Below are 24,826 nucleotides of genomic sequence, written 5' to 3'. Positions count from 1 at the left end.
CATGAAGATCAAGAGTTGAAGGCCAAGCCAGGTTTGATGGAGGACCTTCATATCCCAGTTTCCCAAAGGCAGAGGCAGGCAGATCTCTGTGAGCTCAACACCAGCCATAGTGAGTTCCCAAGAAGCAAAGGCAGGTGGATCTCTGAGCTCGAGGCCAGCCTGGTCTACAGAGCGAGTTCCAGGACAGCAAGGACTACACAGAGAAACCCTGTCTCGGCGTGGGGGGTGGGGGAAGTTCAAGACTAGTCTGAACTACATGAAACCCTGTCTGAAAACAGGGAGGGTGGGGGATGGGTAGTAAGCTGGCCCAGTTGGTAAAGGTGCCAGCTGACCGGAACCCACTCTGCACATGGTAAAAGATGAGGACTAGCCTTCAAAACCATCCTCTAACCGCCACACATGCCAGGGCATGCAAGATGAATACAAATGTAATAAATGTTTAAGTGAAAATAATAAAAGGTGCATTAAGACTGGGGTTGGAAGTTTAGCCTAGTGGAAGAGCATGTGCCTGGAACCCGGGGTTCAGTCCAGTGTGAATATGAGGTTGCACATTCCAGTGTCATACCAGGGTTAACAGAGAACCGGGGCACATGGGCTTCATCCTCTTTGCAAGCTCTGTTGATAAGAACCCAGGCTGAGGATGCAGCTTGGGGGTAGAGTGCCTGCCTCAAATGCCGAGGGCCTGGCTATACTCCCCAGGCCGCTTTTGCTGTTGTTGTTGTTTGTTTTGTTTTACTCTGTACTGCTCTTAATATTCTATCCCAGTGGCTGGCACATAGTAGACTCCTTAAATATGTGTTTAATGAATTACTGTTGCCCATTAGGACCTTTCAAAGACTTAGTGTTGGGTGCTAGATAGATGGCTCAGTGAATAATGGCACTTCCTGTTCTTGCAGGGGACCAGAGTTCAGTTCCCAGCACCCACAACCACCTGGAACTTCAGCTCTAGGACCCAACACCCTCTTCCTACCTCCCTGAGCACCTGCCTGCACAGGGGTGGACAAACACATGCACATAAGATCGAAAACACAGTATGGAAGGCACCATCAGCCACCAAGCTTTGCCCACTCTCACCTGCATATAGACATCCTACCATCTAAAACCTGGAAAACGAGGGGCGGGGAATTGACAGGTCCCTACCAAGGTCCCCTTAGACGGTCCAGGGGGGAAGAGAGGAAGCAGCGGGGTTAGAGCAGCTTCCCGCTGGGGATCGTGAAACAGAGGAAAAGTCACTATTTGCATTTGAAGTGACAGTTTAAGGAGGAGATGTGAGAAAGGCAGGAACCGGGGAAAGTTCTCCTCCATTATATCCTGACCCCTCCCAGCTGCCATCCTGGGATCAGCTCCCTCCAGGGAGCCAAAGGCCTGGTTTTCATAATCTAAGCTGTTTCCTGACACACTTGAACTTAACCAAGTGAACTCTCCCTCTCTGGACCTTCCTCTCTGCAGTTTCTTGTTTTTCCCAAACCTCCAAATATAAGGAATGTGCCGGTGCTTGATCATCTCTGGTAACTGAGCAGACGGGGCAAAGATGCTGTTCCTCTCGGGAATGACTGGATCCTTTCTGTGCCCTCCCTGGCAACTCCCCGCTTCTCTAGGAGTCTTCTCTCCGTTTTCTCACCCTTGAAACAGTCCCCTTCACGTCCACATGAATCTCAGAGCTGGCCTGTGCCTTCTCTCTGATCTGACCCACGTTATCTCTGCTGCATTTCCGCCTCAGCTGAGCTCTGGACCAGTTCCCTCAGCCCATGTGTAGCCCCAATTTCCCACAGCAGTGTCTCTTTGCCAGACTCCACGGCTGCCAAGCCCCTGTAGTCTGACCCAGCTTCACCCAGCAGGGGGTGGGCTGAGGAGGAACAGGGGGGATCCGCTTCTAGGCCACCAGGGCAAGGCTCCAGATTTTGGAGGAACTCATTCTCATGTAGTAGCCAGGCTAGTGGGGGCGGTCAGGTGACTGAGAGATCAAATCTTTCTGTCCTAGAACAGAAACCCAATGTCCCTTCCTTCTTTCAAGAATCAGATTTCTCTCACTGTGGACCTAAGGGTCACTTACATATTGAAAACTGCTTTAGAATATATGTGTATCATTTTCTTTATACAGATTTTTTTCTTTATCCCTATGTGCACCTAAAACAGAGAATGGTGATTACATGGGACCATGTGGGTCAAATATAGGAAAGATTTTAACAGGTAGAATTTTATACTTTTTTACATTTATGCTTTTGTGTGTGTGTGTGTGTGTGTGTGTGTGTGTGTGTGTACACACGTGTGTGTATTCCATCATAGACCCGGCAACAAGTGTGCTTCCTGCCTGAGATATTTGCAGGCTCCAGTTTGTTTTTTTGTTTTTTAATTATGTGTGTGAGAGAGAAGGTGAGTATCCTCAGAGGCTAGGGGTGTTCAATCCCTTTGGAGTTGGAATTATAGGCAATTGTGAGCTGCCCAGCATGGCTGGAAGTCAGGCTGGGTTCTCTGTCAGAACAGTATTAATTCTTGTTTTATTTTGTTTGATTTGGTTATTTGTTTTTAAGTCAGGGTCTCTCACTGCGGACTAGGCTGGCCTCAGACGCACAGAGATCCACTTACCCCTGCCTCCTGGGTGTACCACCTTCACCACAGGCTCAGTATTCGTTCTTAACTGTTGAGGCATCTCTCCAGCCCCAAATAAAATATTTTAGAATGAGCATCATAAAGAAAAACCCCTAAATTGGGAAGATGGCTCAGCAGTTAAGATCACTTGTTGCAGCCGGGGGTGTGGCCTAGGCCTTGAATCCCAGCATTTGGAGGCAGAGGTAGGTGGATCTCTGAGTTCCATAACAGTCAGAGCTACATTGTGAGATCCTGTTGAGTGAGAGAGAAAGAGAGAGAGACAGAGAGAGAGAGAGAGGTTGTTGCTCTTGCAGAGGACCCAGACTCAATTCCCAGCATCCACATGGCAGCAGCTTCTGTGACAGGCTTACTGGCAGGCAACACCCAGACCCAGGAGAAGCTATAAGCTGACCCCACCCAGGGAGGGCCTGCGTCTAAGGGGAAGTACCTGACATCCCAAACATTCCATTAGATGAGGTGGCCAGATGTCCCCGAATCTTGCACACACCTATTTTTATTTTGCAAATACCCCTAGACAAACATCAGCCAATCAGAATCCTGAACCCTGGAAATCCCCTCACCCCAACCGCGATGATAAAAGCTCTACCTTGCCTGGGCTCAGGGCTCTCTGCTCTCACCACTTTGTGGGACAGAGAGACCAAGCTCAGAGCTTGAAAATAAAGGCTCTTGCTTTTACATATGGGATTCTGTCTCCGTGGTGGTCTTTTGGGGGTCCCCACGATCTGGGCATAACAGAAAATACTATTTCAGATATGTACGTATCCAATGTAAAATGCATTTACTATGGGTCAAAATCAAAGTTTAGAAATGAGGAAGTAGCAGCAGATTGGGCTATCAAAAAATGAAATGGAGGCACAGGACTTAAATCCCAACACTCGGGAGGCACAGGAAGGCGGATCTCTGTGAGTTCGAGGTTAGCCTGGGCTACAGTGAGATCCAGGACAGCCAGAGCTAGAGAGAAACCCTGTCTAAAAAAAAAAAATCAGGTGTTAGGGAGTGGGAGGAGCCAACAGGTAGCTGTGAGAATCCCCAGTGCAGTAAATCTACCATGACGGCCTTGCTGGGTGCACACCATTGCAAATCCGTCTACCCACCACCAGGAGCGGGCCCTAATGTACACTCTGAACTCCTGTGACAGTGGTGTATCCACATAGGTTAGTCAGCTACAAATTTACCATTTTAGCGAGGGACTTTCCTAACAGGAGGAGAAAAGAATGAAGTGTTTGTTTGTTTGTTTGTTTGTTTGTTTGTTTTTAGACAGATTGGCAACTGTAGCCCAGGCTGGCCTTGGCCTCACTTGTGTAGCCAAGGCTGTCTCTGAACTTCTGCACTGCCCATCCCTACCTCCCAAGCACTGAGATTAAGGTGTGCACCAACCACACCCAGCTTATTTTTTAAGTTGTTTGATCAAGATTTGTTTCCCACCCCACCCTCTTTTTTTTTTTTTTTTTTTTTTTATAAAAACCACAGTGACATCCACGACCATCATCTTTCTGCTTTATTCTCCATGGAGCTGGTTTACATCCATAATTCTGTTCTGTGCTGATTCCAGTATCCAGGTTTTCAGGTCTGGGGTCCGTGTGTCCAGTGAAGCCCGACCCACACCACCCCTAGTGGGCAATGGCACCCACCCGCCCGCCACCGCTTGATAGAGCCTCTGTGAAGCAGGCAGTGCCCTTACTCCTGCAAGAAGAAATTCAAGGAGGAAATGCACAGAACTCATACCCTCACTCTCCTCCTGCCCACACCGACATGCTAAAGGGGATGCTGGTCTCTCCGGATGGGAAGAGGCTGCCCACAGATGGGTGGGCGGAGACTGGGAGATAGTTGGCTTTTGAATAGAGTGTGGAGTGAAAGAGAAAGCCTGGGCTCTGTCGAGTCCCACCCTAGGAAATACTTGCACCACTGTCCACCACCCATCATCCTTCACTGGCATCTCCTTACCCCAGACTTTGGGAAGACATTCTAGCCATCCTTTCTGTGTGTTCCACCCAGTCACCCCTGGTACTCTCCTGCCACCTGCTCACAGTCCTGACTCCCGCTAAGGACTCTCAAGCTTTGTCTCCTCAATTGACTTCACTGCAAATGCTCTGTGCCCTACAGGACTCCCCAGAGTATGCCACCCCAATCCCTTCCACAACATCCTTTCCCCCAAGTCCTTTCTCCCCAGCCCCAGCCTCATCACCCTCCACCCACAACTCACAAAAAGGAAAGGCCGTTATCTCTGAGGGTGCTCAGAGTCTGCCTCACTCCTGCATGCTGAGGATCCGAAGCAGGATATTGTACACATCTTGTTCCATGTAGCCCTGGAGGTGGCAGGAAAGATGTAAAAGATGACAGAGAGCAGGTGAGGGAGCATTTCGTAGTATAGTGGAATACCAGTCGGTACCTCTTCTGATTACATCACCCTCAGCAAATTCTGCTTGTCTGGTGTGCTGGTTTTGGTTCACAGCACTCGGGACTGAGCAGGGCTTCCTGTCACAAGGCAGGTGTTCTGTCAATGAGCCACAGCCCCCGCCCTCACTTGTAACTTTAAATATTTAACTTTCCCATGGCCGTTTTCCCATCTTCACAAGGAAGAGAAGGGCATCTACTGCTCAGGATTGCTGTACGGGCCGCACTATGACTAGGAAGCAAGCACCTGGTACAGAATTGTAATTCCACTCCCTGTAGTCATCATCCCTAAGAAAAGAGCAAGCCTCACTTACTCTTCCATGACTGGGGCAGAGTCACCTCATAGGGACGGGGAAAAGCCCTGCAGTGGATTAGGGAATGGAAAGGAGAAGCGGACACTTCTCTGCCACATTCACACATAGCCTCTCTTGATCTACTGAATGAGATCCAGAGACCTGCCACTGGGTCCAGCGGTCTGTCTAGGAACGAGGAGGGACAACCTCCACTCTGCACCCCTGCTTCCTCCCAGACTCCGCCAAGCTCACCCGAGCAGCATTCAGCAGATGGTTCCTGTAGGTGGAGATGGTCTCCTCGTGGCTCTTCTGGGAATCCTGAGAGGGAGCACCCATGGGAAGTCACATGCCTACCCTTCTCACACTCACCGCGCGTGAGGAAAGGATAAAGTGAAGCTTCACCAGGCTGACTCCATTGGCTCATCACTGGTCTAGCCTGGACCACTGCCTGGCTGGTCTTCTGAAACTCCCCCACTTCCACTACCCGCCCTCTTCCCCATCACCATCCTTTTCCCTGCAGGCCGACACATACCTGCAGCTGGAGGGCGAGGTGGGTATTCTCCCCCCGGACCTCCAGGACTTCTTCAGAGAGCTGCTCCAGCTTCTTTAACAATTCCTTGATCTAAAGCCAAAAGAAAAGAAAGGGATCCAAGTCGTTTTCCCCAGATGACCCAGGAAAGGACTATTATCCACATTTTAGGGGTAGGAGCCTGAGTTTCATACATTTTCAAAACTATGTTGTTGTTTGTTTCTTACTCCTTTGGGGGCCCGCCACCCAGCTCCCAAATAAATCATACATGGAGGTTTATTCTTACTTATGAATGCCCAGCCTTAGCTTGCCTTATTTCCTTAACTTTAAATTATGTTACAGGCCACAGAAATATGAATCAGGAATTCAGCTGACTGTAGCAAAAGCTAATACCTGGAAGAAGCAGGGCTCTTCCCGAGGAAAAAGCCAGGCCTCAAGGAGTCTTGGTGATACTAGCTTTTAAATATAAATTAGCCGGTTCCTGCAATGATTTTCTTGTGCGCTATGGTAGCTTTCCCAATTAATTCTTCTTCTAAGAACTTCTTACAGTGTATTTTATCTGAGTTACCTCTCAAACATCCAAAGACAAATGGCAGACAGAAATAGCATTCCAGACCACCTGCTGGTCTCCTGAATTAAGGTAAATATCCATACAGAGACACTGCCTAGGCCAGGCGGACATTAGGTACATAGCTTTGCTTCGTGTGCAAATTAAGCTCAGGCCGCCCTTTCTCTCACAGCTCAAGTGGCACCTCTAGACTTCCCATAGAGCACCTTACTTAGAAAATAAGGGCTTTTTTCATTCCAGGTGCATCAAGCTATGAGGCAGCTTTCCTAGCTCCCAGCAGACTTTCCCCACCCAACCAGAAAGCAGCAGGGCCAGAGTATGGCTGATCGTAGGTGTGGAGATGGGTCATGGGAAGAGGAGAGGAGGGAACGAGGATGGAGACAGGAATGAAGATGAAGATGAGAACGAGTGGAAAGAACTCAGAACTGTGAGAGGACGGGGAGAAGGAACAGAGAGGAACTAAGTATGAGAACGCAACTGAAGCTGTGTAGATAGAATTTTGTCTCAGAAGAGTAAACAGGATGGACTAAAGAGCTCCGCGTACTTGGATTCATTCCCTCAGATTATGTCTCACCGTTGGTAGCGTCTCTTCTGGAAACCTTGGGGAAAGACTATTAGAGGCTGGACCCTAATAGTCTTTGTTAAAATTAGCTCAGTCTACCTTTTGCCTCTGGGCTTTTCCCGTTCTCATACTTCCGTAAATCTTACTCTTACTCTGTGCCTTGCTGTGTAGATGGGTGGCTGGCCCCTGATATCCTCCCCTTCTCTGGCTCCTTCTAGATCTCCCTTTCCAGATTTCTCCCTCTATTCTCTCTGCCTGCCTATCCTTTCTCCTGCCTTGCTATTGGCCAGTTCTTTATTAGACCATCAGGTGTTTTAGACAGGCACAGTAACACAGCTTCACAGAGTTAAACAAATGCAACATAAACAAAAGTAACACGCCTTAAAATACTCTACTACACCATGTAGCTACACCAGTATGGTGGTGCACACCTTCTACCCCAGCAGCTGGAAGACAGAGGCAGGCAGAGCTCTGTGAGTTGGAGGCCACCTTGTCTACATAGTGAGTTCCAGGACAGCCAGGCTATGCAGTGAGACTGTCTAAAAACAAAACAAAACAAAACACAAAATCATACAGCTAACAAATAATGGTTTAAACCAATATCTCTTTGGCTGTGTAGTTCATGATCTTTTGTTAGTTTTTGTTTGCTTGGGTTTTTGTTTTGTTTTAGACAGAGTCTCACTGTGTAGGCCTGGATGGCCTGGACCTTACTACATAGACCAGGCTGGCCTCAAACTCACAAGGATCCTCTGCCTCTGCCTCGAGGGTACTGACATTAAAGGTGTGTTCCACCACAACCAACTATAGCAACTTTTTACTGAGTACCCAGCGTGTACCCAAAATTAATTATCCTGAGTGTTTTATTTTTTTATGAGTATGAGGTGTGTGTGTGTGTGTGTGTGTGTGTGTGTGTGTGTGTGTGTATGTGTGTAGAGAGAGAGAGGGGGAGGTTCTGTTTCTTTGAGACTAGATTTCTCTGGGTAGCCCTGGCTGTTCTGGAACTCGATCTGTAGACCAGGCTGTCCTTGAACTCACAGAGATCCCCCTGCCTCTGCCTGCCGAGTGCTGGGATTCCAGGCTCCAGCCAGCACACCCGGCGTGCATGAGTGTGTTGCCTGCACGTATATACCACCGCTTGTGTAGCTGGTGTCTGTGCAGACCAGAAGAGGACGTCAGATCCTCTACAACTGGAGTCAGAGGTAGTTTCGAGTCACCAGGTGGGGGCCGGGAACTGAACTAGGGTCCTTTGCAAGGGCAGCAAGTGTCTTTAACTGCTGGGCGGTTTCTCTGGGCCCGATAAAGCAGTTCATTTTCTTTCTTTCTCTTTCTTTTTTTTCCAGTGGTGCTGGGGGCTGAGCCCAGGGCCTTACTCATGCTAGGCAAATGCTCTGACACTAAGCCATATCCTCAAAAAAACTTTTCCCCCCAGGGATGGTTTCTCTGTGCAGCCCTGGCTGTCCTAAAACTTGATCTATAGACCAGGCTGGCCTCGAACTCACAGAGATTTGCCTGCCTCTGCCTCTCGTGTGCTGGGATTAAAGACATGTGCCACCATGCCTGGCTTCTGTATCTGCAAACTTCTATTCTAAGTATTTATAATAATTTATTTAAACAGGGTTTCATAAAAATCAAACTGGTCTCAAATATAAGGAATAACCTTGACCACCTGATTCTCCTACATCAACCTCTTTTAAACCTTTTTTTTAATAATTTAATTTAATTTTACATATCAGCCATGGATTCCCTTGTTCTTCCCCTTCCCGCCCCCCCTCTTTTAAACCTTTTATTTACTTAATTTTTATGTGTTTGGGTGTTTTGTCTGCATGTATGTCTACATGCCAGGTGTGATGAGGGCACCATATGCATGCCTGGTGCCCTCAGAAACCCTGGAATTGAAGTTACAGATGGGTGGGTGCTGGGAATTAAACCTGAGTCCTCTGGAAGAGTAACTGGTGCTCTTTACCACTGAGCCTTCTCTCCAGCCCTTTGAATTTTAAAAAGGATTTTTTTTTTTTAGTTAATTATTTATGTGTGTGTCTATATATGGGTGGGTGCAAGTAAGTGCAATGCCCAAAGAGTCCAGAAGAAGTCCTTGGATCTCCTGAGGCCACAGTTAGAGTTGATTGTGAGGGGCCCAAGGGTTCTGGGAACCCACCTCAGGTCCTCCACAAGGGCAGTCAAAGTTCTTAACCGCTGAGCCATTCTCCAGCTCTATGCCCGCACCCAGTGTGCGGTGTTGGGGATCCGACCTAGACCTTGCGAAGCAAGCCTTCTACCGAGTAAACTACATTCCCACACACCAAAATAAATTTAACATCTAATAAAATCTTTACAACAACCACCACCACATTAGTAGTTTAATTTTTATTTTTTTATTTGTTTATTTTGTGTACGAGTGTTTTGCCTGCATGCGTGTCTGTACACTATGTGGACTTGATGCCTGTGGAGGCCAGAAAAGGGCACTGAATCCCCCTGGACTGGAATTACAGACAGCTGTGAGCTAGCACATGGGTTCTGGGACCCCAAGTCCGCTGGAAGAGGACCCATTGTTCTTAACCATTGAGCCATCTCTCCAGCCCAATAAATTAACCTTATGGAAGAGGAAACTGGGTTTTGAAGAGGCTACGTTGCCAAAGACCCAAGCCTTTAACATCAGTACTCCATCAGAAACAGGCTGACTCCGATGAGTTAAAGGCCAGCCTGGTCTACTTCTCCGAGCCAGCCAACATTACATAATGAGACCCTGTCCCAAAATAAAACAAAACAAAAAGTTGTCCCAAATCAGTCAACTACTAAGTTTTATATGTTGTTTTGTTATCAATTCTGGGAACGGAACCTAAGGCTGGGCAAGCATTCTGCCACTGAGCTATATCCTCAACCCAAGTTGTCACCCCCAGTGTGTGTGTGTGTGTGTGTGTGTGTGTGTGTGTGTGTGTGTGTGTGTGTGGCTAATGTTACAGGCCTGGGCCACCACATTTGGCTCCCAGTGAAAATCTTGAAACTGAAATTCAAATTCAGACAATCTCCCTCCAGAGACCGTAACTATCATAACTACTCAACCACTATGCCAAATTTTATTTAACCAAATTAAATTATTTTATTTATTGGCAAAATGCCTCCTTTAACTCCCTTCCATGACGGTGCCTATTTGGGTCAGCATTTCTTCTGTCCATGCATTGGACACTAGGTAAATGTTGTTTATATTCTTCCATGGTTCTAAATTCGAACTTCTTTCTGTACAAGTTCTAACAAGAAATCCGAATTCATTAATTTGGGGGGTAGTTCTACAACTACTAAACCCATTTCTAAATTGATGGTTTAGAATGAATAAAATATGTCTCATTCCCCAAGAGCACCAGGAACATAGTGGCTTTCAAAACTCTGTTGTGGCTTGCTTTCGCTTGGCGTCTTGAGACAGGGTCGCATGAGCCCAGGGTGGCTTGGAACCAGCTCTGTAGCTGAAGACGACCCTGAACCTCTCTCCTGAGTGCCAGCCAGCACAGTTCTTCAACTGTTTAGTTGTTGTTGATTTGTTTGTTTTGCTTCGGTGTCTTTTTGGCCAATAGAGATCGTTTGCGGGACCCATTCTGAGTGGAGCAGGAGGAAAGAGCATCTACAGTTAACCCATCAGACTCTGAGTCAGCACAGAACCTCGGGAAAACCACAGAACACATTATACCACTAGGCTGGACTAATGCAGGATTAAGATGAAATGTTAATTGGCCGAGGTGTTCCCTGGTGTATCCCTGGGGGCATACATAGCTTCTGAACACTGAGTACTAGATTTTAGTACCTACACCCTTTTCTCTCTTGTACTATGTTGCTTATTTTTATCTCTTTCTTCTATCTGTATGCCACCTGAGCTCCAATCTCAACTCCAAACCTCTGTCGCCCTAGGCGAGCAAAGAGCGGTCCTTGCAAGCGCCAGGCACCCTGTTCAGTATTCATCTGACCTTCGGTTTGCAACCCAGCAAACGCGGCGCCACTCCCCGCCAGGCTCGCAAGGCTACCTCGCTGCTCACCTTGGCCTCCTTGTCCCGGCAAGCTCCGATGAGGTGGTCTGTCTTCTCTTTCAGCAGCTCGGCGGTTTTCTCGAACTGCTCCGAGCGCCCGCGCATCTCGCCCGCCTGGCGCTCCTGCTCGGCTGCCCGAGCCGCTAGGTCCTCGCTGCGGCGACGCTCCTCCGCCGCGGCGTCCCGCAGCCGATTCATTTCCCGGCAGGCTGTATTGTACTTCTCCAGCACAACTTTGAGCTCCTGGCCCCAAGCCTGCGCCTGGGCCACCAGCGAGCCTCGCGTTTTCTCGTGCTGCCGCAGGCTGGCTGCTTCCCGGGCCCTCAGCTCGGCCACTTCCTCGGTGGCTTGGTAGAGCAGCTGCTTCAGCTTGCAGATCTCCTGGCTCTTCCCGCTCATCGTGGCTTGCACTGCCCGCAGCTCTTCTCCAGCTTCCCCAGATCTTGCTCCAGGGCGGCCACTTGGGGGGACGCGGTAGCCTTCAGGGAGGCCTCTAGCTCCCCACAGGGGGACAAGGATCCTCTCAGCTGCTGGTTTTCCTCCTCCAACCGAGCCAGCGCCCGCTGGGTCTCCAGGTGCCTCTCCACCAGGATGCTGATACAGGTCTGCAGCTCTTCCAGGGGTTCTGCAGCTGTACTCCGTGCACTCCCCTTGCCCACGAGGTCTGGGGGCAGACAGTTCCACAGTCCTTGGAGGCCGCTGCTCTGGGAAGCCAGTCGCTTGCGCAGCTTCTCGGTAGCCTCCTTCTCCATGGCCAGTTCCTCTGTCAACAACCCGACGCTCCTCCGCAACTGCTGTAGCTGGACCTGCGCCTCGGGCTTGGGCACAAATTCCCGCTGTAGTCTCTGGGTCAAGGACTGCAGCTCTCCTTGCAAGCGTTGCCTCTCCCGCCCCAGCTCTCCCAGTTCCTCCAGCAAGTTGCTGTTGCTCAGTCTCAGCGCTGACACCTCTTTCTCCAGGTGCCCCTTCGCTTGACCTCCTCCTCCTGAGGCCTGTTCTCCTCCAGGGGCCCCGAGGGGTTCTCCTCTGGCTCCAGGAGCCCTCTTTTCTTCGTGCTCTTTAGTGCATCCTGGGACCGCTTTGGGGGCTCCCTCTCTGGCCCCCTGGGCAAAGACCTCGGGTTTGACCTGCAGTCCGGCTTTCGCTCGATCCAACCTCACCAGCACCCTCTCCAGCCTGGCTTCCATCTTCTCCCAGGCAGCGGCTGCAGCCTCAGCCCTGGGAGTCCCCAGGGCTCCCTCCAGAACTGGTCTTGATAAAGCCCCTCTGGCAGCATCCTTTTCTCGCCACACCGCAGCCAGCTCTTCCCTTAGCTGTAGGAGGAGTTGGTTCACGGCTGCTATGCCCACCGGTTCTCCCACTGGACCCGCCTGTTCAATTCCTGGAGCCGGGGACCTCTCCTTCTGGCCAGCACACACCTGGTCGGTGCTCTCGAGGCCAAGGTTCTGTCCCCCACTGGTGTTCAGTCGCTGTCCTGTGGCTTTCTCAGCGGCCTCAGACCTTGGACTCTGGGGCGGTCCCTGTTCTGGTTGGGACTTTCTATGGACTTCATACTGGATCTCTGCTGGGGCTAACTCTTCCGCTCCCCTGGGAGCTACTGTTGGATTTACTGTGGCCGCTGCTTTCTGCTGCCTCTTTAGTTCTTGGATTCGCTCAGCCAGCAGATTCAGGGGACAACCCTGCTCCATACCATCTCCTCCAGGCCGGAGCCCCGGACCCTGTCTTCCGGCAGCCCCGGGCTCTTGCAATAGGAGATGCCCCAGCTCTTGTACCTGCTCCCGAATCTGGTTCTCCAGGCCTAGGAAGGCTGCCGCTTGAGCCTTACACTCTTCTGTCTTCCGCACCAGCTCCTGCTCCAACTGACTCACTTTCCTCTGCTCCTCTTCATACTTCCGCTTCCATTCTGAGCCCCGCTCTTCCTCCTCCTCTTCCTCGGGCTCTGCTCTCCATGAGCTCTTAGGTGGAGATCCCACCTGCGGCTCAGTGGAGAAGCCTGTGGGTGGGGGGAAAACAAACACAAAAACCAGTGGTGTGAGGCTGTGCAACTAGTCTAGCCCCTGCTAGAGCCTTGCTTCTGTGGATGTCCTGATGCCCACATGGACTACTGGAACAGCTTGGGAGTGGGTCAGAAACAAAAAGGGAGACACTATGGGTCATACCTGAGACGCATGATCTGGGTGTTGAACCAGTCCGTGACCTATGAGAGAAGACACGGAACAAATGAGAACTCAGCTCTCATCCAGTTTCCAGATTTGCTACAGAAAAGTGGCCGCTCGTCATGATAATCCTCACACATGTCTTCCTGGTGACGCTCTTGTCCCACGAATCCCTAACTGTCCAGCAACTTTGGTTTCCTATCCCAGAGGTGGAGTGTTCTTTTATTTTGTACACATATTTCTTTTATTGATCATTGTGCTGGTGCCATGAAGGCACTGGGACATCAATCAATGGTGGGCAAAAATAGAAATCACATGGATGACAATAATAGCAACAGCCATTTAATCTCAGCACTTGGGAGGCAGAGGCAGGCAGATCTCTGAGTTTGAGGCCAGCCTGGTCTACATAGTGAGTTCTAGGACAGCCAGGGATACACATTTTTCTGAGAAATGCTGTCTCAGAAAGAAAAAAGCAATATTTTTTTTTAAATAATAAACAAATAAATTACAATGGCAATAGCCAGAGTTGCACTCAATGAGCAAAGGCTATGCCGGGGAATCTTGTGATGAAGCAGCACTAAATTAGTCAACCCTGGACTAAGGTGGCAGGCCATTTTTCAGACAGACTGCCCCCATGGGCTGTGGATACTGAGAAGCTTCTTCAATTCTTTGGCTATTGAAGAGGATCTTGAAGGCACAGAAGGACTTTTACCGCCTCTCCGCCGCCGGTTCAGGGCCTGCTGTAGCAGCCTCCACAGCTCCTTGTCTTGTGTACGCAATGCGTAATGCAGAGCATTGTGCCCCAGGCTGTCCACTGCTCCAGCGTCTGCTCCGTGGCTCAGGAGTAGCTCAGCCACCTCCGCGCTGCCTTTCTCACAGGCCAGGATCAAGGCTGATCTGTGGGTGCAGACAGATCTGGAACACCAGCTTTCCCTCACAGTTTCAGAAATCCCATACAGGGTAAGCCCTCACTCAGTGGCGTCAGAACAGCACCCCAACACCAGCCGCGACAAAGCATTAGGTCAGAGCGCGGCTTTTCCAATGTCAGTCAAGCAGCATCAGAGAGTGGGACCCCTGCTGGGGGGTATGGGGAGGGGGTGTTCCATTTTTGTCTGCTTTATAGGATGCTAAAGTTCTACACGAGAGCACACACACACACACACACACACCAGCAGCAGCAGTATATATGCTCATGATCCTCCTGCCTCAACCTTCTGCGCACTGGACTATAAGTCTACACCACCACTCTTCTTCTGCATAAACTGGGAAGAAAAGGATTCCACTGTTTAGGAAATAACTTGAAAACTAGTAAATGAAAGCTGTGATCCCAGAGGCTGCCTTTCTACTTCTGGTATCATCTGTGCCAGCATGGCTAGCCAATCAGCGCACGGCGCAGCAAAGCCTTTTGGAGCCATTCGTGGAAAGGAAGGAGGGCCCCAAGAACAGAGACTAGTGCATGCCCTGTGCCCACCGGCTCCTTTCCTGACTGGTAAAGAACTGGAGATTGGGATGGAAGACAGAGACAGCCGGCTCACTTGTCATCCTTGTCTGTGACGTTAACTCGGGCACCTCTCTGCAGCAGCTGTGAGCAGATAGCCGCATGGCCGCCCAACGATGCGATCATCAGGGGCGTGCGTCCATCCTGCAGAGATGTGGGAAAGAGAGAGGCCGTGAGGAGCCAGGGAGAACTAAGGACTTAGTGATTCCACCTCACGCCAACGCCCCCCTCCCCACCCCTGCTGAAACAAGCTCGGGCGGGTCCTGGGGCTAAACAGTCTTGTGCGAAGAGTCCCAGATGATGAAGAAGAGGAGAAGTGGAGGCAGGATCACAGAGTCTGGCCTCCCGCTTGGTGTGAGCCGCTCACTGCCCACTGGCCAGTCCCATACTCACGTTGTCCAGCACATCCAGGAAGGCTTCGTGGTCACACAGCAGGAGGACACTCGAGGCACAGCCAGAGGAGGCTGGAAGGATTGAAACATGGTTCGTTAAGGAGAGGCTTGAAGAGTACCTACTTGGGCCATAACGCAGCAGCTCCCATCAGGGCAGTGGCTGCCTGCTTCCCAGCCTTCTTCCCAGCGGCCCCCAGGCACAGGCACGCACCTGCCCAGTGTAAGGGACTGCGGTTTTCTGCATCCACAGCATCTTCATTAGCGCCATGCTGTAAACAGCCACAAAGAGAGGCAGCAGTGGAGCGTGGTGTTAGCATCCTCACCCCATACCCCAGAGCGAGTTGCCAGTTTCCATGGTAATGTGAAAAGGAACGAGAGGGCCATCCAGGGCCGTGAGGGGAAACCAACTGCCATGCAAGCTCAGTCTACTCCCTGCAGATCATGGGCGGCCCTGAAACTCAGACCTACTTCCTAACTAAGGCCAAAGGAAAAAGCAGGTGATCTGTAAATAAGCACAGGAAGGGAAATGACAGCTGGACTGCCTGGGGTTTGGGGACCACTGTGTGAAATTTGGAAAAGATGTCGAGTAATAAAAGCAGAACAGTCAAGCCGGGCGGCGGTGGCGCACACCTTTAATCCCGGCACCCGGGAGGCAGAGCCAGGTGGATCTCTGTGAGTTCGAGGCCAGCCTGGTCTACAACCGAGTTCCAGGACAGACTCCAAAGCTACAAGAGAAACCCTGTCTTGAAAAACAAAAATGTAGACCAGTCGGTGTGTGCTCAGTGGCCTACTGAAGACTCAGATCATCCACGTGTCTCATGTGCACGTGTATATTTTTCATTGTGCTACCTGGTTAATGGCCCCCCATCTCCACATTTTTAACTTATTTATTTTACTTGGGGAAGGGGTGCGGACATGCCTGCGGAGGTCAGAGGACAACTCGCAGGAGTCAGTTCTCTCCTTCCACCCTGTGGGTTCTGGGGCTCAGACTTGGGTCATCAGACTTGGCGACATTGTTTATCTGGACACCCCTGCTTTTCTTCTCCCTGCCCAGACACATAGCAGCTAAGTCTCTGCAGCAGTGGCTTTGCCAATGGCATAGCTCAAGAGTCCTTGGGGACCCTGCTTTCCGACCTACCTGCCCCCAAAGACAGCCTGAAGCATGGTAGGTGTAGAGTAGACGGCACACAAATGTTTGTGACTATATTGATGAATGACCATCAAGCCCGTGTTACTGGGAATGAGACAGTCGACTGCTGTTAGTTACTACAAGACAGAGCTGGGGCACGCAGCATCTGTCTCTTACCTGCACAGGGGTCTCAGAGGACTGTGCTTACCTGCAGCAAGACCTTAACACACTGTGGCTGGCAGGAGATGGTGGCCAAGTGCAGGGCGGTGCTTCCTGGAAAGAGAGAGAGAGAGAGAGAGAGAGAGAGAGAGAGAGAGAGAGAGTGGGTGGGTGGGTGGCCCCATGAATGCCTGTGACTCATTGGGAGGGAAGGCAGGAGACGCACAGATAATCAGAGGGAGATTAGAGGGAGAAGCTCTAGGCCACATCGGGCCAGAAATTCCTGTTCCCCAAGCAGCTGGGACCTTCGGGGGAGGTGAGAGGAAGAGGGAGGTGTGCCTAGCTTACGGGGTGGGGAACCCCGGGAGAGACGCCGGCCAAACTCACGGAGCACAGAAGCAAAGGCCCACGGTCGGCCGGAACCTCCATCAGAGCCCAGCCCTGGCCCCTCTGCGGCAGTCCCGCGGCATAATGGGCAGGCTGGGGGCGTGGCTGACTCACCATCCTCATTCCTGCTGTTGATGTCAGCCCCGTTTGCGAGCAGTATTGTCAGACACTCGGTCAGGCCTTTGGAGGCCGCCAGATGAAACCTGCCAGTGTCAACGCCAAGACAGAAGAGGATGAAAGACCGAGGGACAAAACGGGGAGGCGCTCATTTTTTTTAAAAAAAAATCATGTTTAATATTCTAAATTATTCTGATCAATTGGGTTTTTTTTTTGTTTGGTTGTTTGTTGTTTGTTTTGAGATAGAGTCTCACTCTATAGGCCTGGCTGGCCTTGAATGCTTGATCCTCCTGACTTGACTTCCCAAGTTCTGGGATTATAAGCAGGTACCAGAACAGCTAACAAGGGGGGCTTTAATAAGCCCTGCTTCCTCTGCTCCCTAGCCCAAAGCAGAGTGGGAAGCTCTCCCAGTCTGTCTTACTAAGAGAGAAGCCTGCCCCCAGGACCTACGGTCACGAAGTCAGGGGGTGCTATTGGAAAAGCTAGCAGAGCTACAAATCCCAGGGGGTGTCAGATTGTTGCAGGGATGTTGGGGGGGGAACATGACCACCTGCCTCTCCCTGCACAGAACCCTCAGAGAGCCGGAAGTGGCATAGAAAGAGGAGCCGGAACTGAGCCTGCAGAAGGCTGGCCGGGGTACAGTCTTCCTCCCATCACTCCCTCTCACCCCAGGACTCCCCGGACTTACTCCTTCCTTCCTAATTTCCCCAGCACACACCCTCCTACTTTTGCGATGAGGAAATTTTGTTCAGCAATTAGTTCTCTGTTGGTTTAATGAGCTTTCCATCCTCTTCAAGCCACAGTGGCTTGTGGGGCGGTTGGCCCCCAGGGACAGCGTGCGCCTCCCTCATGTGTTCTGTGCTTGGCACCCGGCAAAGGCTTGCCCATCTCCCCGCCGGTTCAAACAATGAAAGGGCTCGGAAGTTACAGGCCTGCCCTGATTGCTCTGAGGTTTGAAGTGTTCCAAAAGAACCACATGCCAGGTGGGGTCGAGAAGACTTACTTACGGGGACTGGCCATTGGAGTCGAGCTTGGTGGGCCGGGCTGACTTCCTAGAGGCCAAGGCAGCCACGCGTCCCACATCCCCCCGCTGCACGGCCTCCAGCAGCTTCTGATCACGACGGTTCCATTTCTCCACCTAGTCAGGAGTTACAGATTGTATGAATATTGGCGCTGGCAACGGGATGGGGAAAGAAAAGCGGGATTAGATGCCCTGCAAGAGGAAGGCGCCTCCTGGAGGCTCTCCTTGCTCATGGTCTCTAGGCCCGGAGCAGCAGATCTTTCTTAAGCGGGCCGTAAAATCCTAACCACTCCATAGTCACCAAGAGTTATCGACAGCAACTGCCCACCATGAAGCTAAAGGTGCCGAGGGGATCACTGAATTAAAAATTATGAAGCTTGGTGGGTTGGCTCATGCTTATTATATAATATACCCCAGGAGGTAGAGGCAGGAGGATCAGAAGTTCAAGTCCAGGTTCAACCGTGTGTGTGTGTGTGTGTGTGTGTGTGTGTGTGTGTGTGTGTGTGTGTGTGTGTATACACATACCAGTAATCTCAACACTTGGAAGGCTGAGATAAGAGAATCTCAAGTTTGAGGCCAACCAAGACTGTCTCAATAAACGACGTCAAAAATATTATTACTTTTATTATTTTGAAATTCTTTTGTTTTGTGCAGGTGGCAATGGAGGCGCACGCCTTTACTCCCAGCACTCGGGAGGCAGAGGCAGGCAGATCTCTGTGAGTTCAAGGCCAGCCTGGTCTACAGAGTGAGTTCCAGGAAAGCCAGAGCTGTTACACAGAGGAACCCTGTCTAAAAAAACAAAAATTGTTTTGTTTTATTGAAACAGAGTCAAGCTAGCCCAAGCTAGCTCAGAGTCTCTATGCAGCCAGATTAGCCTAAAACTCAAGACCCTCTTGCTTCAACCTCTTTTTGTTTTTTTAATGCCGAATGCTGTTTATTGAGGGAGGGAAGAGGTCTTAAATACAGGCTTACAGCACAATGGGAGAACCCCAGAGGGCAGAAGTTCGCTACCAATGTTTTACAATCTTGCATCTATTGCTTCAGCCTCTTGAATGCTGGAATGTCAGGAGTTCTCCACCACACATAGCTTCAAAGTGATTAATAATAGCAAATGTCTAGCATTTTGAGACTCCATTTATTTATTTTTGAGACAGGGTCTATGTAGCTTTGGCTAGCCTAGAACTCACTATGTAGCCCAGGCTGGCCTTGAACTCACAGAGATCCACCTGCTCTGTTTCCTGATGCTAGGATTAAACCACCATACCCGGTAAGACTCTTTGTAATCATCACCATGACTACTGTTGTTAGATGCTCAGCCTGAGGGCAGTCCTAGCAAAAACCCCTTCCTTGGTGCTCCCTAGGTCTTTCTAGAACAAACTGAACCAACCTGACCTCTCCTGATTGGTTCACAACACCTCTCCATACCACCCCCTACCCCATTCTGCTTTTTGTCTTTAGTGGTTTGCAAAGCACACCAAGGATCCTAGCTTCAGGTCACAGCCAACTAAACACCTCTAGCTATTGACATTGGGCCCCAAATTGGGGGCGCAGTGGGTGGGAGGCGGTGGTGGAGATTCTGCTTTCCTGTACCATGCTGGCTATGCCTCTCTATTAGTCTCTTAACCTGTCACTGCAAACAACCAGCAAAGGCAAGCCAGATTCTAGCCGTGCTTAGGGGAGGCAGCAAGAAGAGGCAGAAAGAGATCCCCCCTCTCCTCCCCGGGCAGGGATCAGCTGTCCCAGACAGCAGCCACGCCTCAGCATACATTGCCTCAGCATACATTGTTCCATGCTTCCAGCTCAGGTTTTGAGGGTGGAGGAGTAATTAAAATAATTGAAGCATTACCGGGCATAAAGGAGAGAGCTGTATGAAAACACCTACTGCTGCATGCACAGGGAAGCCCGCTTTGGTCCAGAGAGGGGAGACACGAAGCAGGAAGGAGGAACTAACTCGAAGATCATTGGTATGGAGGAAAAGTCCTCGAATGGGCATTTTGTCATCGGGACTGAGTCTGGTTCAGCTACGTTCTCAGCTATGTGACCTAGAGGAAGCCATTAAACACTCCAACCTGGCTCCTTGCACATAAAACGCAGGCAATAATAACCACCCCACCACAATGCATTAAACAAGTTAGTGTAGACAGAACCACATAAATGTATGGCATCTTCACAACAAAACAGGAAGTAGTGAGAAGTCGGGGGTGGCCCATTGCGTTTTATGAGGTATAATCTCAACAAGAAAGAGGTTATAGGGAAGGGTGAAAAAAAATTGAGTCTGTGGAAGCCCAGTAATTCATTTTCAAGTACTGTTTATATAGTCGGGACAAATTGTTAATCATCAACACAGGAAAGATTTAAAGGTCCAAGCCATAAAACTGCCCAGGATAGATGGATTCTGAGGTAACACTCCTGTAAAACACTCGTTAACTTCTCCTAGTCCCTCCAATTAGCCTCAAATAGCCCTGAAAACTAGTTAGGAATGATTAGCTTGTGTCTTTCTAGAAAAAGAGGTGGAAGCACACACATGTTAACCATCTGTCCAGGATCACATAAAAGAGAAACAGCGTTGGCTTTAGAAATCGCTCGGGCCTTTGGCATCCAGATCTAACTCCCACATCAGACCACACTGTTACAGAGCGGTGGGAAAAGGATTAGTTATTTCCAGGTAAAGTTTGAGAATGCCTCCAGGGCAGAACTACTTGATCTCGGACATCACTCCCTGCATGGGAGAGTCTCCAAACAGGTTTCTTCTCAAAAGGCAAAGCAAGCAAAATCCCTCCTCCACATCCTGACAGGTCCTGACACGCAAGAGCACGCTTTTCAGTGCCCCTTGGGAACCAGGTCATCTGACAGAAAACAGCTGGAACAATGGCCCCACCATACACCACTGCCACCAGCTGACCTTAGCCTCGAGTTCTCCATTCGGAAATGTAACTCTTTCCTCTTCCTACAGCATTCTTGTTCTCCTTACTCAGCCTTGACGAGGCTCACACTCCTCCTCCTGCCTCTGGAGTGCTGGGATCTCAAGTGTGGGTCACCATGCCCAGCTTGTCTCTGTGAGTGTCAGGCAGGGACACACGTCCTTGAACCTCCCTTTCCTAATGATGTGAAAGCAGACAGCTTTGTGTCTGTCACGCAGCAGACACACAATAAATGGCAGTTCCAGTCATCGTCCCTCCTGGATTTGCTTGGGAACACTTTGGATGTCTCGGAGCTTATAATTCTCCAGCTGAGCAAGTGGAAGGCTCTTGCTCATACCAGTCGACGAGTTAGCTAAGCTAGGTAGGTGGTAAAGTGCGTTTTAGCAATGTGGTTATATCTTTCCAGCTAGGTCCTTCCAACTCTGCCTGGTTTACCTCCTATAGTCAGTCTCATGATACCAAGATGAGTTTAGAACAGGTAGACAGTCTTCGTGATGAAACCCACTGGAAACCAAAGGGGAAGAGGAGGGCTTCCAAAGTCCAAGACTCAGTCCGTGGCTCACCTCAACATCTTGGAAGGAGACACTGGATTACCATCACAGCCTCAGGGGGTAATCACCCAATTAACCAGTAGACTCCTTATCAAGGACAGGCTTTGTTATTTCTACAACCGAGATTAGGGAACCCGTGTAGAAGTAATTTTACCTTCTCCTATCTTGAACTCCCAGGCTTCCTATCTAGATTGGAAGATACCAACAGGTAGGGCAGGAGGCAGTGGCTTCTGCTGAAGATTAGGTGAACGGAAACGGAAAGGTGCCTTAGGGATGAGGGCCCAATACACATTTGAAATGCAATAGAAATCCTCTATGCTGAGCTGATGCCATAGGTTGAACGCTATTTACCAGCCCATCTCTTGGTCTAAGTCCTGCCCAGGCAGAGTAAACTCAGGTTTACGCCACCCTTGAAGACATCATCGACTTTGAATCAAATAACCCGAGACTAGAAGAGCTGGTTTTGGTTGTCTTCCTTGACAGTAGGTGATGTATATTAGATTTTGTCGATTTACATTTTTTTTAGTTAGGTCTCATGTATCCCCAGACTGTCCCCAAATTCCATCTGTAACAGAGGATACCCTTGAAGTTCTGATCCTTCTGCCTGAGTGCTGGGATACAGGAATGTGCCACCGTGCCCGGTTTACAATGGAGCTGAGGACTGACCAGGGCTCCGTGCATCCTAGGCAAGCACTCTCTCAGCTGAGCTACATCTCCAGCCTGATGCAGATTAACAGTTAAAGGGTCACAGATCACGCAGTCCTTGTCTCCAAGGAAGGGTTCTCATGCAAGGACGTGAATGGGGTTAAAGAGAGATGATCTGCTGGCATAATTGGGACGCCAGGCTTCTGAATGTCCTGGAAATCTGTCACCTGTCTGCAAATAGGTTTAGTGTGGTGAGTGGAGAACAGTATCTGGGGGCTTATTATGGGGGAGCTTCTTGGGGAAATAACTTATAGCTGAGGCCAACCTATTTTAAAGTCTTTGGCAAGCTTGATCTGAGGGAAAAAGTTTTCATCCTAAGTGTGTAGCTCTGAGTGCGCCCTTACGTCCCACACTCTTAATATACTACAATCTTGTGACGCTAAGAGTTTATTTAAATGAGTAGACCTTCCTCATGGTCAAACATGTGAAGAACTGGGGTCATAAAGGACAGAGGGGGGGCTTCTAGATCCCAAGATGTAGCCCACTGCTCATTCCAGTGTCTAGGAAAGGAGGCACTGCCCAAGGCTGAGAGAGTCAGAAAGAGCCTACGGCCATATCACCTTGAACTTGCTCGATTTCAGAAGCTAAGCAGGGTCGGGCCTGGGTAGGAGAATCAAAAAAGAATGAAATAGTCCCCTTCCTAAGGAGACAGCAGACTCCATAAATCTGAAAGGGAAGAATCCTGGGGTCTTTCCATATTTAGGGGAAAGTAGACGTGGATTAAAAAAAATCACTGGAAGTTAAGACAGAAGCCAGGTAGCTGCAGTTTCTGTTGCCTGTAATAGTACATGCCCTTTAACTGGTTGGTCAGTGTGTGGAAACTCTGTGTGGAAGCAAATGTAAATGGGACAGAGACAGGCCTCAACAGTTCCTGCTCTTGCTTCACAGCTTTCTGCCAGGTTTCTGTGGCCTGCCCATGCACAGGGAGATAACCGAACGTTTCTCACATTTGCTCATGAGTGACAAGTCAGCTAAGCAATATTAGTACCAAGTCACCCACACCCCCATCTCCACAAAAGACACCATCCCTTCACAGGGGTCACTCCAGAGAAGCTCCTTAGAGAAGGAAGGCTGTGCCCTCCCCGAACCACTGTCTTCTGAAATCTTTGCTTTGCTCTCGAGTTGGGGGCACGGAGAAGAGAGGAACCTCTGCCAGCAACTCTCTGTCTTCTTACCCCTCACCATCAAATTTCCCTAACTGAACCAAAGACAAGGAACACAAATCCTGAGCCAGACAAAGGAGTAGTTAGAGAGAGAGAGAAAGAGCCAGGCAGGGAGACGTGACCGGTCCCAAGAACCAGACACTGAGGACCAGACACTGCAGTGAACTGGCCAGGATCGATTCTGCAGGCAACTCACCCAGGCTCTTGGGAATCAGCCAGGTGGCTGCATGTCCTCCGACAGTGCCTGCCCACTTAGCTTAGATTTGCAAGATTAAGCCACAGCGAGCAGGCAGGAGGACCAGGCAAAAGGTAGCGGGAGTAATACTGAGGGGAAAGGTGGCCGGAAATCAGAGAAAACAGAGGCTCCATGTTGGATGGCCAGTTGGCAAGAGGTTTGAAGTGGTGCTTGGAAGAATGGGAGAGGAAGTGCTGTGGAGTGGGACAGGGGGCAGGAGTGGAGGAGGCTGTGGAGAAGGCGCTGGGCTGGGAGTACCTTGAGGGCAGAAAGCAAACAGTGAAAATGGAGCCCTATGGGAGAGAAAGTTGTGGGGAGAAGGCAGGGATGGAAAATGAAGCTATAGGGCAGGAATTAGGGGTGGAAGTAAGAACGGAAGCAAAGGCGAGGCGTGGGGGTAGGGCAGATGTCTGAGGTGGGTTGGAACTGGGAGCCAGAGCTGAAGTAGAGAGCAGGGTCATGGGAAGCATACCAGAAACTGGAAGTCATAAATGTTGGGAGAACACGGAGCCAAAGGGAAAGGCCTTGGGAAGGAAAAGGTTAGGGAGGCTGAGGGACAGGTTTTGGGAGACAGGTTTCGAACATAAGTTCAGTTAGCAGAGCCGGCGGACGCATCGCAGGCGCAGGAGCGCACGAAAGACGGGTGCAGACTCACTGCGATCGTCCATGGAGATGAGACTCAGGACTTCTGTCAACACAGGACTTGGATCCCAGCCCCAAGCCCTTCTCCCACTCATTTGGCACCTACCGCCACTTGTGAGCTGGAGCAGGAGAAGATGCGCTTCATGGCCGGGGCTAGGGCCACGGGGGGACGGGGACGCGCAGAGAGCCGAGCCACAGGTTCTCAAACCCACTCGGCGGCTGCGGCTGTAGGAGAGACAGCTGTCAAAAAAAGCAGAGTGGGTCCCGCCCTAGGCCCCGCCCCAGATCCCACCCTGCCCAATCAGAGACGTGAACCCAAAGGCTGGGCTTAAAGCCCCGCCCCTGGCCCTGCCCAGCCCCGCCCCTGCAGAGGCAAAAAGCCCGCAGTCTTCCGCGGCCGCGGGGCTGGGCCCCAAGCCCCGCCCTCCAGTCCGAACCCGCCCCCCGCACCTACCGACTCAGTCGGAGAAGGATGCTCGCAGCCTCCGCAGAGGCGCCTCCCAGGCCCCTACCTTCCCAGCTTTCTGCGTGGAGCTCCGCCCCAGATTCCGCCCCCACCCCGCCCTTCCGGCGCCCAGCCCGCCCCAGGACCTCCAGGAGCTTCGATGTCGTCTACCGTCCCTTCACCTGGGATGAGGCCTTCTTCGGCCGTGACCTGTGCTTCATCCTCCCCTCCCCGACCAAACCCAAGTCCGGAAGATTTTTAAAGAAGACTTTGGAAGCCGGAGGCGCTTGTCACGCTAAGCAGCAGACTTGAGCACCTATGTGTGATGTGCGGCCC

At 50.5% G+C, this 24,826-nt stretch overlaps 1 protein-coding gene across 1 annotated transcript; it reads right to left on the bottom strand.

The window, feature by feature from the left end:
* Window positions 1–4,085: 4,085 nt before the first annotated feature.
* Window positions 4,086–24,299, bottom strand: Ankrd35 (ankyrin repeat domain 35). Its single transcript, XM_037206912.1, is given in 14 exon segments — window positions 4,086–4,916; window positions 5,550–5,615; window positions 5,830–5,919; window positions 10,979–11,397; window positions 11,400–12,958; window positions 13,124–13,166; window positions 13,838–14,022; window positions 14,661–14,767; window positions 15,017–15,087; window positions 15,227–15,284; window positions 16,353–16,417; window positions 16,805–16,893; window positions 17,815–17,945; window positions 24,152–24,299. Coding segments are annotated over 14 exon segments (2,982 nt in total). The 5' UTR covers window positions 24,191–24,299; the 3' UTR covers window positions 4,086–4,856.
* Window positions 24,300–24,826: the final 527 nt, after the last annotated feature.

The sequence above is a fragment of the Peromyscus leucopus genome, chromosome 6, assembly GCF_004664715.2.
Source record: "Peromyscus leucopus breed LL Stock chromosome 6, UCI_PerLeu_2.1, whole genome shotgun sequence".
NCBI lineage: Eukaryota > Metazoa > Chordata > Mammalia > Rodentia > Cricetidae > Peromyscus > Peromyscus leucopus.
This window is presented reverse-complemented; position numbering and strand designations above follow the sequence as displayed.